This window comes from Solea solea, chromosome 12, assembly GCF_958295425.1.
Source record: "Solea solea chromosome 12, fSolSol10.1, whole genome shotgun sequence".
NCBI lineage: Eukaryota > Metazoa > Chordata > Actinopteri > Pleuronectiformes > Soleidae > Solea > Solea solea.
In genome coordinates, this window is record NC_081145.1 from 18,896,368 (window position 1) to 18,914,594 (window position 18,227).

The 18,227-nt window shown below is 41.0% G+C and overlaps 3 protein-coding genes across 20 annotated transcripts in view; 1 reads left to right on the plus strand and 2 right to left on the minus strand.

Annotated features, from left to right (window-relative positions):
• The window catches only part of LOC131470218 (transcription factor SOX-6-like), a 100,549-nt gene extending 91,804 nt beyond the window's left edge, over nt 1–8,745 (minus strand). For all 5 annotated transcript variants that reach the window (XM_058645888.1, XM_058645892.1, XM_058645891.1 and 2 more), the window contains exon 1: nt 8,409–8,745. The gene's annotated coding sequence lies outside the window, so the exon portion shown is untranslated. The remainder of the gene's footprint in view (nt 1–8,408) is intronic.
• A 1,903-nt stretch (nt 8,746–10,648) lies between these two features.
• Nucleotides 10,649–13,589, plus strand: c12h11orf58 (chromosome 12 C11orf58 homolog). The gene is made up of 5 exons (XM_058644477.1): nt 10,649–10,819; nt 11,413–11,496; nt 11,639–11,699; nt 11,928–12,037; nt 12,812–13,589. Exons 1-5 carry the CDS (start codon nt 10,766–10,768, stop codon nt 13,028–13,030), a joined length of 528 nt encoding a protein of 175 aa, XP_058500460.1. The 5' UTR covers nt 10,649–10,765; the 3' UTR covers nt 13,031–13,589.
• Nucleotides 13,590–14,578: 989 nt separating this feature from the next.
• Nucleotides 14,579–18,227, minus strand: part of LOC131469500 (pleckstrin homology domain-containing family A member 7-like) — a 96,180-nt gene continuing 92,531 nt past the window's right edge. For 8 of the 14 annotated variants that reach the window (XM_058644465.1, XM_058644470.1, XM_058644463.1 and 5 more), the window contains 4 exons: nt 17,024–17,158; nt 16,289–16,422; nt 15,966–16,099; nt 14,580–14,856 (listed from right to left, as the gene is read on the minus strand). In XM_058644465.1, the coding sequence (XP_058500448.1) occupies nt 14,834–14,856; nt 15,966–16,099; nt 16,289–16,422; nt 17,024–17,158 (426 nt within the window). In that variant the 3' untranslated portion in view covers nt 14,580–14,833. Of the gene's footprint in view, nt 14,857–15,519; nt 15,561–15,965; nt 16,100–16,288; nt 16,423–17,023; nt 17,159–18,227 lie in introns of all 14 variants that reach the window. The other 6 variants (XM_058644476.1, XM_058644471.1, XM_058644472.1 and 3 more) reach the window with 2 other exon arrangements.

An 18,227-nucleotide genomic window follows, 5' to 3' on the forward strand; every position in this document is an offset into this window, starting at 1 on the left:
TTGCTAACAGTTATTGATCTAATTGAAGCTCCATTATTCAGTCCTTGGCATTTTATGACGCTACTCATATTTGATCTAATCTGGAGTTGGAGCTGGGTCATCGTGACGGACAACGATGGACTAACACGTGAGCACATTTGCATCTGGAAATAAAACCTGCTGGTGAAAAAAGTGGAACTGGGTGCACGGATTAAATCTGTCAAGAAAATGACTTTAAAGACTATCAGTTTGTACAAGTTCTGACTGGCAATGCTCAACGTGTCAAAGAAATCAAGACATCATTCTTTTCAAATGCTAAGTGTTTTGGATTTGTTCACTCCCGCCTGAGCACACCATCACCGTCGCTACATCCACCAGCAAAGGACAAGCTGGAGCTGCATAATGACAGAATACACGTGAAATCAAAGCGAGGCGCACACAAGTAAGATGTAATCTTGTGCGGCGGCTACAATAGCAGCTCTAATTCATGAATCTCCTGTGCATCAGGCCATTTGTGTGCACCATGAAGAAACCATTGTCCACTGAAAGTAGCTCAAATATCAGAAGAAAATAAAACACATCTGAAATCCACAATGCATGGGGTCGTTGTAGTGACACTGAAGGCAACACACACACACACACACACACACAGCACACCTCACAGAAGCCACAATAGTGTCTTTATGACATAAGCTCCTTTTCACCTACAGTGCTTTAAAAAAGTCAAATGAGATTTTTCCTATAACAGGCCTCCAGTAATAACAACTGACATCAGAGTCCAGCCTATGCACAGTATGTTTCCCATATTACACACGGAGACACAGTGTACGCTCCTGGAGAATGAGACTAAACAGCTTGCTGAGGCAGCGCTTCTCTCTCCAGGCCCTCCAACGTGGGGAAACGTTCCCTCTCGAGGGACTGTGGCAGGGGGCCATTTTATTTGGTTACACGCCGGCTGTGAGCCAAGACAAATTAGCTACCCCTCACAATACTGTGTTATGATTGACCTGATTGGTCATTTCCAAAGCCTCATCTCAGACGGAGTAAGTTTGCCCCCCAAAATCTGTGATTAAGATTAGATGAGCAGAAATGTTGCACCAGCTGGGCCCACTGGATTGGTCGTAATTCTCCTCACACAATTTGCACAAGAACACACACACACACACATATACACACACTCTCTGTGCCGCTATCATTAAGTGTATCAGCCTTGAGTGTGAAACCTTCTGGCACAAATGTCAGCAGGCCGTGATGCTGCTGCCAACCGTCCTACCATTGAAAGTATTTTGGATTACGTGGCTGAAACCTGAGGTCTGATCCCAGTTAGCCTGCTACTCAGGCTATAGTGCAACTCGTCTGCACGCACCATCACTGAACTCTAAACTCCACGCTTCTGCTAATCCAGCAGGATGTACAGAACATGAACAAGAGTCATGAGCCTGAAGCATGTCGGCCATGCAGGGCGTTATAGCCTTGGGAACTTTATGGACACAACCTGAAGAAGTGAACCCAGTACTGCATGAAGACTTACTATCTGTCAAGGCACACATTTCTATTCTGGGCTTCATAGTCAACACTCAGCCTCCCTCATTTTCTCTCTTTCGTCTTCTTTTCGACTGTTGCCTCTATCTCTAAGGCGAGCATGCACATTTACCACCATCTCATGATGACAACAGCTCAATTAAAGGCTTCTTTGAGGCCTGGAAACCATGGTAACGCCCTGCGTAGACAAGCTGGCAAGCAACCAATTGGATTTGGGCTTTGGCTTGGTGGGTGGGACCGTGTTATCCTGGCACTCACTACTTCACCACAGGGTCATTTCGGAGGCCTCGCACCCCGAGCCATGCTGCCACTCCCCATTACTCCAAACCACTACAAGGGTAAAGTGAAAGTTAGCCTGCCCGCTTTCAGAGGAGGGTGACACTTCAATAGATGGGAGGAGTCGGAGAGAAGCAAACTATAAGTGCAATGTAAACATGAGTTCATTGCAAAAGCACACCGGGTTTCTTAGCTCTGTTTTTCTGTCATCATTATAACATTTTTAACTCGTCATGAATCAATTTCACTTAATTCAGACAGACGAGAGCAATAATGTGCACCTGTGTCTGCAGAGATTATACATTAATAACGGGATATAAAGGTATTTAACATTATGCATCAATATCAAGTTGTTTATGACTGAAGAATATTTAATTATAATGGGTCATATTCTAAATTCAAATCTGAAGATATTTTTGTGATTTGGATAATAAAAAAAAAATCCACAGAAAACAAGAGAGGTGTGTCTGTGTTCTTCTCTGTTGCTTTTTTTGTTGTTGTTATTATTAAATGTGTTTGTGTAGGCCTTAGAAAGCATGTGTGTGTATCTGCATGTGTGTGTACACTGTCCAAGGCGAAGCACAAAAACACAGTGGTGTGTGGTTCTGATTTGTCAGTCTGCACAGCGTTTACCACTTTCAGCAGCTCCCACAAAGTGGTCGCAGAGAGGCTCACGAGAGCAGCACAGGAGGCCTTTGCTTCGCCACAAACAATTCGGCAAATTTCCTTTTTCTATTCTCGTGTTGTGGATCTGGAAACGGCTCCTATTAAGAATCTTTGTTGGAGCTGCAGCCGTATTCACGAGCATCCACAGCCGACATTCGTCAAAAGAAAGTGCAAATACTGTTTTTTTTTTTTCCTGTTTGTTTTCATCTATAGGGATTGCCAGAGGGGTGGGGCTTATTTGTTGTGACAATTCAGAAAGTCAGTTTGACTGTCAGTGACACAAAAGATACATAAATCCATCTTCAAACACTTTCATTTGATTGTAAAAACTTCCATGAACTGAACCCCGCCCGTCTCGTTCTTAATAAAACAAACCGAGGGGTGTTTGCCGATGTCACCTACTTTCTCATATTGACACAGTGAATTAAGTACACTGCAGGTCCATGTGGAAGTCAGGATTCATCTCCTTGTGTCTATTTTGCATATTCACATTTCTCAAATGATGTGTGGAGTTAAGATCATCAACTCTCTTAAACGCATCAGTGTTCGTGTGTGCACTCTTAATCCCAACCCCAAAAATGAGCAGAGGGTAATTTCATAAACTCCGATTTATGCTGCTGAATTACACACCCGTCGCTGCAGCCCACGCTTTGCTGGATAAACTTGAAGAATCCGTCTAAAAGGTCCTAAAAAAAAAGCAGTGCACTGACTGCAGAATTTAATGGCACTCCTTCAAAAAGATGCTCAGACCATTGCAGAGAATCACCGTGTTTCACACTGCGACTCTGGAAAACACACAGTGACTCAGAGACAAACCAAAAACAGCCTTGCTTTTGTTGTATGACTTTTTTTAAATGAATTAAGAAGTGCTGCAGCCAGAAGAACTGAAACAACGGAATAGTTTTACTTTGAAGCCTCTGATACCATTTTGGCTTTGCTGAAAGAAGGGAGGCAGTTTGTTTCCGGCCCTTTTTTGAAGATGACGATAACAAATAAGGACTTTGAGGTGTAACTTGTACACACGGCTCTGAGATCAGCTTTCTCCACTAGTGACGGAAAAAATAAAGACGCTCTGCAGCACCAGTGTCAGTCACCTGCTCGCCCTATGTTTAAGTAATTGTATTCATCTCATTTGTCCCTAAAGTGGATCATATTGACTTTTCTTTTCTTTTCTTTTCTTTTCTTGATACTTTAGTGCTCACATGATCACATCAATGTGTAAATGTTTGCCAAGAGCTTCAAACGCTGCAGGGGAGCAGCGAGTGTGACGACAGCAAATGTATAGTATGAGCCGAATGTCTGCACGTTGCTAGGATTTTAACACGTTCGATGAACGAAAAGTGTGACGGTTCCATTTAAGAAGAAAAGAACAGCAGTACACCCAACATTCAGTGGGCAAAGTTTGTTATGGAGTCATGACAAACCCCCTGTCCTTCTCTCTCTCTCCCACCATGGCTCTGTTTCTGTGTTTTTCTGTAAACCACTAATAGTCATTGTTAATATTACATCAGGCGACGGTGACACATAAACTGATAAAAGCGAGAGAAGCAAAAGAGCAAAAGAGGGTGACCTTTGTGAACTTAAGCCGCACAAGACGCCGATAAATACGAGCTGCCATAATCCTGAACATGACAGCGACACACCCTGATGCTGAACAAAGACGATGCCTGAATCGCGTTCTTAAAGATGCAGAATAAAGAGGACGCAGGAGTGTGTGTGTGTGTGTGTGTGTGTGTGAAGGCAGGGCTGCTGTCACCGGGATGCGGTGTGTCAGGTGAGCTCTCAGTCTGGGCCGTGTAATTGGAAGGTGGGGAGCAGGTGGTGGAGAAACAGTAGGTTCCCCCGGACCATTGAACGAGAGAGAGGACAGAGGAGAATAAGCACAGTGTCGTCTCGTTATTCTCTGCTCGGTGGAAAAGGGAAGAAGCTGTTTCCAAGGTTATGTGGTGGTGGAGAACAGAGAAGAGATCCACAGAGCAGCACGCCCACACAGCGGGGTGCACACACACACACACACACACACACACACACACATGCTTTTATCACTTAACTGTGCAGAAGGACATGCATGAATACATGCAAGCAACCACACACACACACATATAATATACACATATATAAGATCTCACACACATTGGATCAAACAAAAGTCCACACACACACACACTGTACATACACACACACCTAAGCTTGCATTGTGGTTCAAAAACATATGGGCATTTGCCAGCATGCTTCAAGTGCTCATTCTCCAGGGCCTCAACCTTTCTTTTTCAGCAGCAACACTGCAATTTGGGTGTGTCGTTGGGCCTGAGATAAGTATAGGCTGACTAATATGCACTTAGGACCCAGGGAGAAATACTTAGGGCTAAATGTTTAATTTGTGTTTGTACAACACATGTCAAATTTGGGGGCTGGTGTCTTTTTCAAAGAACCCGACAACAAATAATTAGGACTCTCCAAATCAGCCACAGGCTTAAAATGGAGGAGCAACGGTTTACCCAATGAAGGTGAAGGACATCTTCCAAAAAACAACATATGGAAACGTTTACATCTACAACATCGTGGTCGGACGGCATTCAGATCAATAAACATGCAGGGAAAAATGAAATAAGATTATGATGCATCTTATAAGTGGAACTCAATTCAGCGCCACTGAAGCATTTGACTCTGTTTTAAATGCCTGATCAATAGCAAATGTCGTCAAGATCTTTTAATCCTTCCCATTTGTACCTTCTTTCTGCCACTAAATAATCCCCCTGCACCACACCAGAGAGGATCCAGGTATTATATGTGGCGTATTAGAATAACATGTGAGCGATGGCTTGATTTCTAGGAATGAGAATTAGATCCTGAGGTCGGCCTTGTATTGCATCAACACTGGTGTGCACATATCCAAGGTTTAATGAAAGAAGGGCAGGGGAAAACACTCATATTAATAGCAACAGAGTGGAGTTTAGTTTGAAATAAATGTGTTGTAGTGATTAGCAGATAAAGTTCGATCAGAACTTAAACCTGAATACAGTGTGATTTTAAAAGAAAACTAAAACAATGGAATCTTTGCACGAAGTAAAAGCTGCTCTGCAAAGTCAAGTGATTCCAAAACACGCGCTTTAATTCACATCACATGTGGCAAATCATTAAAAAAAATAAAAATAATTGCTCCAGATCTGGCACGCGCGGTTCGAGTCCTCGTGGACCACACAGTGACCGGCGGCTGTGATCAGGCTGCAGCTCCACACACACGGAGTGAAAAAGGGAGGAAAGAAAAAAAAAAACAAGTTGCAGGTCTCGCGGAGAGAGAGAGAGCGAGAGAGCGAGCGCGCGCAACCGTGCAGCCCGGGACAATGTGCTGAATTGGCAGCCTATATATAAGTCTGCCATTTGGACACTCGAATGCCACTTTACCTTATGAGGGAACTTCAGCCCGCAGCACCTGCTCAAAACAAAATGCCATAGGAGATCAACTTCAGCGACCCCCCCCCCCACACACACACACACACTCTTCTCTTATAAGTGAGAGTGTCTGTCTGAAAAACAATCCGTCAGGGTGTGTGTGTGTGTGTGGGGGGGGGGGGGGGGGTGTCTATAAATTGTTGTGCCGCAGTCCAAACAATTAAACAACTTGTTGGAAATAGTAATTTACTGCGTCTGCCGCTGTGGGCAGGTCCGAGCTGGCAACTGCGGGCACAATTATAACAATTATACCAGAGAATGGAGCGGGAGTGATTTGATGTGCAAACAAAAAAAATGTGGATTAGTCAAAACAATTATATTATATTATATTACAGCGGATGTGTTTCCCAAACACAACAAGTGGTTAAAGATGTGAGCAAATTAAGCAGAAATCAGTGAAACGATAATCCACACTTCCTCTTTATAGGCTTTTAAACTGTTGTTGTTTTTTTTTTTCTTTCTGACACAAATGACTGTGATCTCTCTCTCCGTCGCTGTGCTTCTGAAAAGCTTCTTATCTGCAGGCGAGCAGCGGCTTATCTCAGAGGTGTAGTGCGGCTCTAAATGCGGGAAACACCCTGCTTTGACGCTATCTGGCCCCCACAGGCCGTTGTCGTGCGCCTTGTCCTCCTGTACCCTCTGTCACATCCTCACCGTGAACCCGGGACACGTCGATCGTCCGAGCAGCAGCAGCAGCAGCAGCAGAGACGCTGTTGCTCCTGGATGTAGCATGACTCAAGTTCACACACACACACACACACACACACACAAGCGACAGCGTCACTCTGTGAGGCTGAGTGACAGTGAAGCTGCAGCTGCTGCTGCTGCTGCTGTTGGCACCGTTTATCGCGCACTCAAGTTAAGACGCGCACGGTGCGAACCTCTCCATTTTTACGATGGAACATAAAGAAAGTCCAGAGCCGCGCGCTGCCTGACAAGCACTGAGACGAGGTCACATAATAATAATAATAATAATAATAATAATAATAATAATAATAAAAAAAAATAAAAAAAGAAACTTACAGACTTGTTTGCTGGGACACTCACTTACTGTATTGTCTCCCGGCGGGTCCGCGTTAGGGCTCCGGGTCTATTTTAACGCATGACTCACGCATTCTTCTGGGGTCATTCGTCGTGAACTCTGAGGGAGGGTTAACTGGGGGCCTGAGGAGTGAGGACGCCCCTCTTTTCTCTCCTCTTGTTCTCCTCTCTGTGCACACACATGTGCGCAGACACTCATGGCACAGCAGAGGGTTTTTTTTGGTGCACGTGGGGGACGCGCACCAGGACCACAGAAGTCCAGCAGTGCGCGTGACGCGTTCACGAGCATGGGCGGAGGGCAGTGCACGCGGCTGGAGAGCATCCTCACCATCAGCCCTCTGATTGACTGCTGCACAGGGTCTGGATGAGACCCCTAACCCCGTTCCTAATAAGCTTCTTTTTTTTCTACATTAAAGTTCAGTGAAAAGTTTAAGAAAAGTCTTAAACTTGCCAGCTTTTCAATTTAACCCCAGGTTCACGTGCACTGAGTGCGTCAGAAGTGGGGTTCTACATGGGTTCTGAGTTTATTGAACCATTCTCTGACGCAACAGAACCATGAAACACTTCTGTCAATAGCGCATGACAGCAGGGATGTGTGTGTTGGGGGATGAATGCTGTTCACCTTAACTTTTCCCTCTGCTCTTCTGTGTATGAAGATCAACAGCTTCTGTTTATGAGGGAAATTATATTTCAATTTAATTTGAGTCACAAGTTGTACAAGTTCAAAGTGTGTGAGGAAGATGGGAATTAATGAACGAGCAATTTCTTGTGTCGAAGTAAATTTTCAATAAAGGACTGGCCGTTGCACTTTCAGTGGGAAATAAACTGTTGACGTTACATCGTCGGTTGTGTTCAGATTTATTTGAGGCTATATTTGTGTGCTTTGCAGGATTAGAGATTTCATATTTGAATATTCATTTTTTGAGCAACAGAAAAAAAAAAAACTCGAAATAGAGCAAAACCAGAACGTTAGTATAAAGTTTTTTTTATAGAGATGTAAAATATGAATAAATGGTTTTAAGTGTGAGTCTTTTATATCTCACATCCTCGTGCTCATTTCAGGTTTATCGTTTGTTATTATCCCACAGAGTAAACATTATATTGACAGATTTGTTTGACTTTATTGTCAACTAACGATGAACTCATTCTGTTGTAATTATAAATATTTTAAAGAAACTAAAAGTAAAAAGAGAACATAGTATAATAACAAGGTTATAAAATCATTAGATGTTGTTTTATTTCTTCTATAATAGAGAAGTTTTTTTAAAGCTTACTGAGAGAAAAGTTGAGTCCAATCACGGCCGAACTGAATCTGCTGCTGTCATATGTTTGTTGTGGAGTTCAGATAAACTCAATGCGCACTGACTTCAGAAAACAACCAAAGTAAAGTGAGGGACATCACCGGCTCACGGTCCCGGAGCGACGCTGTGTCCAAACTGACTTGTTCTTACCTGGATTCACGTGTTCGACTCCTCGCTTGCGTCCTTGTTTGGGGGAAAAACTTTGCAGATTCTTCGAAGCGACGGTCACAGAGATTCAGCGCAGATGAGTCACTTCAAACTGCCTTCAAATCCCGTGCGTAAAGTCACCATCGCTGGAGCGTGTCAGGGACTTTGGTAACTCCTCCGTCTGTTTGCGGCGGCGGCGACGATCACAAAGTGCAACTAAACACCTCCGTGTCGCTGTCAACAGAGACGCCGGACACTGGACATGTCATTGGCACGATTGTTTTTGAAAAGTAATTTAAAGTCACTTCCTGTCGAGCACTATGTGGAGGTTAAGTGAGAGTGCGGGGCAGTGTCGGGTAAAGAGGCAGAGGCAGGATAACCCCTCCTCTCTCTCTCTCTCTCTCTCTCTCCCTCCCTCTCTCTCTCTCTCTCTCTCTCTCTCTCTCGTCTGTCTGTGTCATTTGCTTTGTGTCATCCATTATCATTAAAATGTAACAAAGTATAACAAACACTTTATCCCCTTCACATATTTAAATTAATTCATATTTAAATCAATCATGGAAAGAAAGAAAGAAAGAAAGAAAGAAAGAAAGAAAGAAAGAAAATATATTTTATTGCTTTTGTTCAAATTACACGTGTAAGATTTTTCTGTGTCAGAAATTACACAAATATGTATTTAAAAAGGTCCTTTTTTAAGTTTTATTCTGACTGTGTGTAGTAAAATAGGCTTTTTGTGTTGGTTAAACAAATACACAGGGAAATATTTTTGAGGTCCTCTAAAAAATGCTTGTCTTTGTGATATTCTCTCCGATGTGTTCAACCATCAAATGTGTTGTTGTTTGTGATGTGCTCAAGAAAAAGAAAGAAAAACAAAGGTAATTTCAACAAAAATAAATACAGGAAAAATACACAGTCCAGGTTCAGTTTTGATAATTTGACAAAGTTTGTTAAACGCAATAAAAAAAGGCTGTTTTTGGCTTTTTTCTTTACATGGATTTTTCCCATTATATGTCGATGAGTTTTAACGTCCTGTCCCGTCTTCATTATACTTACTCTACCGCCACCTTCTGGCGGTTTCAATGCATGTCACTTTAGCAGAGGATAATTGTACACCATTTAATGTATGTCCATGACTGCTTTGGTGAAAGTAGATTAGAATACAGAATAAATTAAATATCCACATTCAAGTTCTTACTTAAAACTATGTGATTCCACATTATACTTTCTATTTTAAATAAGGAGAGACTGTAAGTCATTAGATAAAAGGTCTGAATGAATGAAAACAGCATTATTGTGGTTAGAGATTAAGGGTACACTGAAATATATTCATGTACAATTTATTTAAATGTGTTTGTTTACATTTGTCTGTCAAATTACTGTATTTTATGTTTTTATTTTTAATTTTGTTTTTATTCAATTTTTATGGACCTGAGTCCAATAATAAAGATGTGATTGACAGTCAACATATGTCCAATTAAACATTTTATAGATGACTTGACTTGTATGTTGTTAGACACTAATCTTGGGTTGGGTTTAAACAGGGCTACTAAAATTGCGTTGTCTTTTCAGTAAAAAAAAAGCATCTTTTAAGACGTATTTGAGCAAAATGTATCAGTATCATGTCATAAGAATCCAAGTAGTCCAAGTAAAAGTCATTTTTAATTATTGAGTAAAATTTAGTGAACAGACAATTCCAAGTAAAGGTTAGTGTTTTAATATCAGCAATTCATAAATGCTAGTAAATATGACTCCAAATTTTTTGCAGTGTGTACTTAAGGTTAAAGTTAATTCCCTGTGTCAAGTTTTAACAGCACATTTGTTTCAGTGCAGAACACCCCATAATTAAAAGGACACATTGCAGGCAAAATAAAATTAAACACAACACAATCTTGCTCTTTTTTAAAAAAAATGTCTTATATTGCATAATGTAATAATATATTATCATGCTGCAGATTTGCTGATTGATTGAACAAATTAAGCATTTATACAGGTCGATTAAACCTGTTCAGCCAAAAACAACAGTCTCGTAATAGACGTTATAATGTTCAGTGTTTGATTTGACTCTGTGACCCCTGTGAAGAATCTAGTATGTGTAGCCGTTAATGCATCACAAACCAAAAAATGATTAAAACTCAAAATAACAATATGATTTCGAGAGGTGTACCAAATAAAATGCCAGCGGCTGTAACACAGACGACCAGTGGAGGCAGCAGAGAGTTCGGTCTGCAACACAAGCGAAGAAGAAGAAGAAAACGGAAGCCTGTTGACGACACAGTTGGTAAATCCAGTTAGCCTCGACTGTCCTGTGCTACATCGGTGGCATGTTATTTTTCTGACATTCTCCAACGCTTGCATTCATCATGAGTTCTCCAGAGGACAGACACGGGACAAAACGACCCGCGTCCCCGAGTGAAGTGAGTGCAACACTAAAAATGCTGCATCACGCGTGGATAAAAGATGTGCATTACTCAGATGACGCTAGCTCCGCGTTAGCTTGTTTATTGACATTAAAACTGTGCGTTGAAACCTGAACACGATTCAGTCGTGGATAAAAGTTTGCTCACCTGTTCTAATATTGAAGTTTCAAAGCGGTTTAAACTTCGCAAGAGTCAACAACACATCACCTCAGCTCAACTCCAGAACGTAAATGTCCTCAGTTGTAAACAATAGCGTGGCATTCCCACGTTAACATTGACATGAAGTACAATGGAAATGAAGTGGTTCGTTGTTTTGAAACTAAATAGTCTGTGATTTTTATGAACTACATCCTTCAATGTGGTTCAAGCTATTATTACTACTGCAAATGAAATACTTTAACCTTTATTTATCCAGGAATTATCCATTGAGATGAAAGTATTAAATCTCTCTGAAGTTGTAGTCTTGTAGCTTTAAATGGGCTCTATTTAGTTGTAAAACTATTGTTGTAAACTGATGTGACTACACACAAGTTTTGACAGAAATGTGACTTTTTTCAACATTACGTCATGAAAATGTTTTGCCTCAACAGGATGGTTCAACTCAGTGGGCATCAGCTGATCTAGGAAGTGATGAGCGGAAACAGAAGTTCTTGCGATTGATGGGCGCTGGCAAGGTTTGTGTTCTGTACAAATATATATGTTATATATATATATATATATATAGTCTGTAGTCCATGAGAAAAAAAGATAAAGACTATGTAATAAAACAAAATGAAATGACATCTGATCTAACATGCGATGGTTTCTCTTCTCTAGAAAGAACACACAGGACGTCTCGTCATTGGTGACCACAAGTCAACGTCCCACTTGCGTAGTGGTAAGATTCATTGTTTAGCTTTTGTAAAAGGATGTATTTTGGTCTGCATTTGTGAAAACAATGAACAAAACTGCCCTCCCATGCCACACTTACCCATGCTGCTTTGCTGTCAAGCCCAGTGAAATTAACCAGGCTATCCCACTACACATCCGCCGCACAGATCTATCCACACGTGGATAGGCCTGTAATGGCTGGGTGTGCCTGTTGTGACTGGTGTCTCCTCTGCAGGGCAAGAAGATAAGCAGATCAGTGACCAGCTGGAGATGCAGTACCAACAGGGCATGGATGGGATTCTGTCGGGACGGAATCGGAGACACTGTGGCCTGGGCTTTAGTGAGGTGAGGACTAAGACCATTAAGACTTTAAGACCATCCTCCTAGAAGACACATGTTGACACTTTCCTGTCTCACAACAGAGACAGGGCTTGTCCGCGTAACCAAAAGAAGTGACATGATCCTCTTACTGCTCTGTTGTTTTTTTCTGTGTGGCTTGAGATTTGGTTGCTGTGGCAAACAACTGCAAGTAAATGAGTGGACTGAGCGAAGGCAGGGGCACGTTACGGTCACTGTCGCACTCACACTGACACACAGGGTGTGCGTCACTGTCGCACTCACACTGACACACAGGGTGTGCCTAAGTTGGCTGAACTTAACTTGTATCAGGAGTTCACAATAAAGAGTGGCATTATTAATGTTAAGTTGGCTTCCAGATAGCAGGTGTTTCTGGAAGAGCTGGTTAGCTGACTGTAAATGTAAACATCATCTGCTTTTGTTCAATGTCCTTATGTTTGAGCATTGTAGGTTTCTTCTGTGCAGCATCTTTGGTTTTCTTTTTGTAACATCCATTAAGAGACTGTCTAACCCATAAAAAGTTAGAGGTAAGACACCTGTCATCCCAGCTTGGTCTCTAATGTGTGTGCAGAACAGGGTGTGACTGCGAAGTCATACTTCAACAAAAAGGCAAGCGTGTGCCAGCACTGAACCTTTTTCTCATGTATAATATTGCTCTTAATTTAGTCATTACTCAAGGAAGGTATACTTATATACAAATGATCAGGATCACAACAAACAACTACAGATCAAATTCTGTCTTCTTTTTTTTTTGTCTTATAGGCTGAGCCAGAGCAGCTTCCTTCCCCTCCACAGGACAGTCAGACAAAAGACAATGAGCCAGAGAAGTCCACTCATGAAAAAGAATCCACAGATGCCCAGGAAGAGGTTTCCACTCCGGACTCTGAGGAACAGACCTCAGAGGAGGCCGAGCACAGCTCTGACAGTGGGAATGAAGAAGTGAAACATGATTATAAGATGGACTTTGTAAAGTCGGCGTAGGTCTGCTGGGCATGGAGGAATTCATTTTTCAAGTCTGATATGTACATTTTGACTTTATTTGTCTACTTGTCTGTGATCGCTCATCGGTTTAGTATTTGTAATGTAGAAGAGAATCTCTACACACGTCTGCAAGTTCAAAATGTCACGTTTTGGTTAAGCAGTATTATATCATGTTAAGACGGCAGGTGATTTTTATTTTGGTTCAACATTTTAACAGTCACTGCGTTTGTGTGAAACGAGATCACTTTGTCATTCAGGAAAACTAGTATTCACGTTATTAAGATTCTGAATGTCAATAGAAAGAGTCATCATGTTCGTAAACAGGAGAACTACATCTTATTGAGGAGGTGGTTTTTGAGTATTCAGGGGTTTTTTCTGTATCCTTTGGACTTAAAAGTAAATTCAGTGTTTGTTTTGTGCCGAAAAGCTCTGAGTTTGATTTGTTTGTCATGAACTGTGTCCGACGTAAATGATGTAAAACTGCCCCAACATTTCTATCAGTGAACTGAGGAACAAATAAAAAACATCCGAAATGTAATAAAGCTCTCTTTGGATATCACCTGTGGTGTGTTCTCACGTAGTGGGCGTTTTATACTCTTAGGTTTAATGTGACGATTTATTACATTTATTAAAAACACCTGTCACTCAGACTGCTAGCCCGTCCTACCTTTGTGTGTGTATTTTCAGCTGTGTCTTGTTAATAAGTTTACTTAGTTAATGTTTATATTGCCTTGTTAGTTTTAAATGTAATGTTTTGTTTTATAGCCGGTTTTTCCCTCTCCCTCAAAAGGCTGCAGGTTACTTTTTCTCTGCTTGACAGTTAGTGTAGATCTTATGTAAAACAACTCATTTTTGCTTTTTTTTACCCGAGTATAGGAGATAATATTAGAATTAGAAAGGATCTAAAGTAACCATCAATTATCAGGAGTTACATTCTAATTCAGCACTTGCATGGATGAACCCTTCACCGATCGATCTCACCCCGTTTCTCTGTCAGACGTCGTGTAAATCCAGTTTGAGCCTGCGGGACAGGACAGATTATATTACAGAATATACAAGATGGATTATCCTGTATGTTTAGTCTAGTTTATTCATTTGACATCTATGTATGTTCTATGTCAGTGTGTAACTGTGGGAAAGTGCTGTATTATACGTTTAACAATGGAAGAAAACAGACACCAAAATAATGAACTTGTTTTACCTGATATTTATTACGTGTGACGACTTTCCTTTTCTCAAGTGGTAAACTATTATTGATCCTCCTAAGTGGATTTACAGGACCGTGATCGTTGTGTGTTGATCAATGATGGTTGAAAAAAAAATACAATACGGTCAAAAAAAAAATCCCAAATTATAAATAAATAATGTGAAAACATTGAAACTGTGATCTGAGCATGTAGGCATTAGCTTTCATTGGACTCGTATTTATTGACTCGTAAAAATACAAACCAAACTGCAAAACAGGTAATAGCAGATTATATACATATGTGTATATATATATATATATATATATATATATACATATGTATATATGTATATATATACATATATGTATATATGTATATATAAAAGCTAATTTACTTGTTTATAAATTATTACTTAATTTGCAGTGTAAGTGCAGAAGCAGCGAAAACCTGATTTTATATAAAAACTGAATAAATTCGACACTCTTGTAGAAACTTTGTTTTCAGTCATATTAAAAGGCTTTGTTACATGTAGATCAGTTCATTGGCATCTGTAGAGAAATGTGTCAATCGCCCGCTTCTCCCTTTGTGTTGTGCAGGCGCTGGTCGCTCCTGTGGGTCAGTGCTCTGCGGCAGCTTTGGCTGAGGAGAAGACAACATAGTGTCAGGAAGTCAGGAAATCATAGCTGCTGGTACTGAATGTCTGTAAACTGCATCAACGTTGCTTATGCAAAGGAAAAAAATCACTTCATTTTCATTTGTTTTTAATGATTTACAGTCTCCTTAAAGGCAAACCTGCTCCAGTTGTTTTCCTTTAATGGACATTTAAAGAAAGCTATTCATTTAGCACAATCATTGACACCAGAGACACATTACATTCAGCTGTGGATAAAAGGAGTGAGTTCAAGTTTATTTCTGTAGAAAATCAAAACACCACTTGCACACAGGAAGTCACCGGATTACACCAAAGCAGCCCAGAGTGACCCCAGAGCAAAACAACTAAAACAGCTGAACCCAGAGCAAAGAAACCACGACTGCACACAAGAACACGGAGGAAGATTCGCCATCACCAAACACAATCATCTATTTATTATTCCTTAATAGTAGTCAAGGATTTTCTTCTTCTCTAAACTCACAATATGTACACAAAACCAAAATGAATATGTATTGTGGTCTAATGTAGTATAGTCGATTTAAAAGAAGATAGAGATCAGTGGGGGCCTTTAAGCTGTGCACATTTCTAATCACAGAGCAACACAAGGCAATGAATCCACAGCACACAAAGGGGAAATGGCAGGTGTGTACCTGGAGCAGACATGCTCACCGACTCCACAGTCATTCAGTCCCTACACACCATGGACAGAGACCAGAAACCACATGATGCCAGTCTGAGGTACATTCATGTCTGAGTCTGTTGGAGATCTGGTTTTCTTTTGCAGTAAAGGATTATTGACACTATGGTTGCTTTACCATAAAGAGGTTAAAGTAAAGTAAGGATTTATTTCTATACCACTTTACTGCACAATAAACCATACAATTCATATATATATTTTTTTTTTACAGAGCTCAGAATTTAGGTTGTGATTGAAAATAATGCAAACATTATTTGCAGAGGAGTTGATCTTGGATTCCAGTGGACCGATACAAGGTTTATACTGTTGGAAAAATAATAATAACTTGGACAAATGAAGTTTTGTGGCTTTCAAAGTGAAAGGGATGCAGACTGTTTACATGTAGCTGAGTTCACTGACCTGCGACCAGTTTGCTCTTGCGCGACGCCTCTGAGGCCAGAGTGTGGGACACGTTCATGATCCTCTCCTGTTGCTTCAGAGCCGAGTCCAGCTCACTGAAGTCTAATGATGCAGACTGCTGTATGTTCTGAACACTGAGACACAAACAGGACTGTAAACCAGTGAGACACGAGTCTGAGAGTGTTGGGCGATGTAAATATATGTGACTTGACTTCAGACTGAGTGGTGCTTTGACTGTTGCAAATTGAGCATATTTACCATTTCGGTCTCCAAAAAGTTCTCTCTAGAACACAACAGCCTGTCTTAACCTAAGTCCTGTGTACCTGGATTTGGCCAGGATGTTCTTGATGCGCTCAGCCCGGCGATAGCGTTCCTCCAGCTCCTCTGGACTGGCAGGTTCCTCAGGCTCGGACTCTACGTACCGCTCTGGGATGGGAACTTTTCGAGGTTTGGCCAGCTGTGTATTGAACAGACAGTCATACAGGTTTGGTTTAAGGCCAGTCATGGTGTGTGTGTGTGTGTGTGTACTGGAGACTACACCACAACTAGCATTTTGTTTAATCCAATAGAGATATACAAGATGATAGATGATGTGTTGTGCATTTAACATCATGATAATGAATAATTGATTGCAAATTACAGATTAAGAGATTAAGCATGTGGAACTACTTAAAAAAAAAAAAAAAAAAAAAATCAAAATCAAATAAAGAATCTAGCAAAACAGTCAGTAAGGTGTCTAGTTTAAGCAAAAATCAAACCACAAAGATGATTCTATTTTTGAAAGGCTTAAAATGCATTGATAACAATACAAAAATATCTATATGACCTTCAAAGCAGTGAGTACAAAGTTCTGGGAACACCACATATGGAATTTAAACATGGTCGTAAACTAACAAGTCAAAGCAAGCCTGTTTTTAAAAGACTGCAACCCTCACGTGGGGGATAAAGTGGTAGAAAGTGGATGGATATAATACTTCAATAATTAAAACTGCGTCTATATCCATCTTGTTCTCTGTGACGTCCTCTGAGACAGAGCCGTGTTGAGATGTGTGATTTACCTCTAGGCTGATATCCAGGTCGTAGTCAAGAGGCTCAATGTCCACCTCTCGTACGTACGTGGCCGTCAGCTTCATCCACTCATCAGGCTCAAATCTGACCCTCTCTTTCTGACCCTCTGCACCTCGTCGATCCTCCTGCCAATTAAACGCCCAGAAAGGGCAGGAGTCGGGATTATACGGGTGAACAATAGATGTGAGAGTCAATTCATCCCAAAACGTTGGTGTAACTCCATAAATGTTTGAATGGCTTAACAAATGATGTAAAATTTTGAGCAAATGAATGTAATTTCCAGGTAAACATGTTCAGCACGTTCACCATTTGGTGTGAAATCACTGCAGCAATGCTATTTCAGCTGATCAGTACAGGTTAATCAAAAATAGCCATGAGGAGCAGTGGCAGGCAGGGCACAGGATGGCAGTAGAGTTGATAAGTGGAAAAATAAAATATTAAATGTGTTTGAATCATTTGTACAGTATGTATTTGTGTGTGCAAATGTTGATGTAGACGATGTCAGCTCTGTCAAGTGTCGCTGCAGTGAGCTGCGCCTCCGGTAGAGGGACTTAAATATGGATCGAACATATATGAGCAAGAAGTTTATCCCAGCATTTGAAATGATGATGAGTTTAGGAAACACTGTTATTTATATACCACCATGTGAAACATCATACTTATCCTCTGACGACCACTAGTGTGTTAGTGTGTGTATTTGTATGTGAGTGTATGTGGTGAGGAGTACTTGTGAGTGTCCATCCAAGGCGCATCAAAGCCATGCATGCATCCTTGTCACTCCAGCAGCTCACAGTAGAGTCTGATCTGTTGGTGTGATCACATGCTCTGAGAAACACTGCATCCCATGCCTCGGTGTGCGCTCAGAAGAATCAGTTGCACAAAAAACAGAGAGAGACAGAGACAGAGACAGAATACCATGCATTCATCAAACCCCCCACCAGATTAGGAAGAACACAGCAAAGAGGAGGTTCAGAAGCAAGAAACTTTTTATTGTCGAGTGTAAATCTCTACATGATAGAAAAGGGAAAGAGTTGTGCATTGCTTCCCAGTAACAGAGAATTAGATGGTGATACGCTATTTGAGTCTTTAAGTTCAAAGTTCTCTATCATAATTCTTCTCTTCGGCCACAAACGACCTTCTGTAATCTACTTTTCGTTTTGATTGACTGTACTGTCGACGAGGAAAGATGAAAGC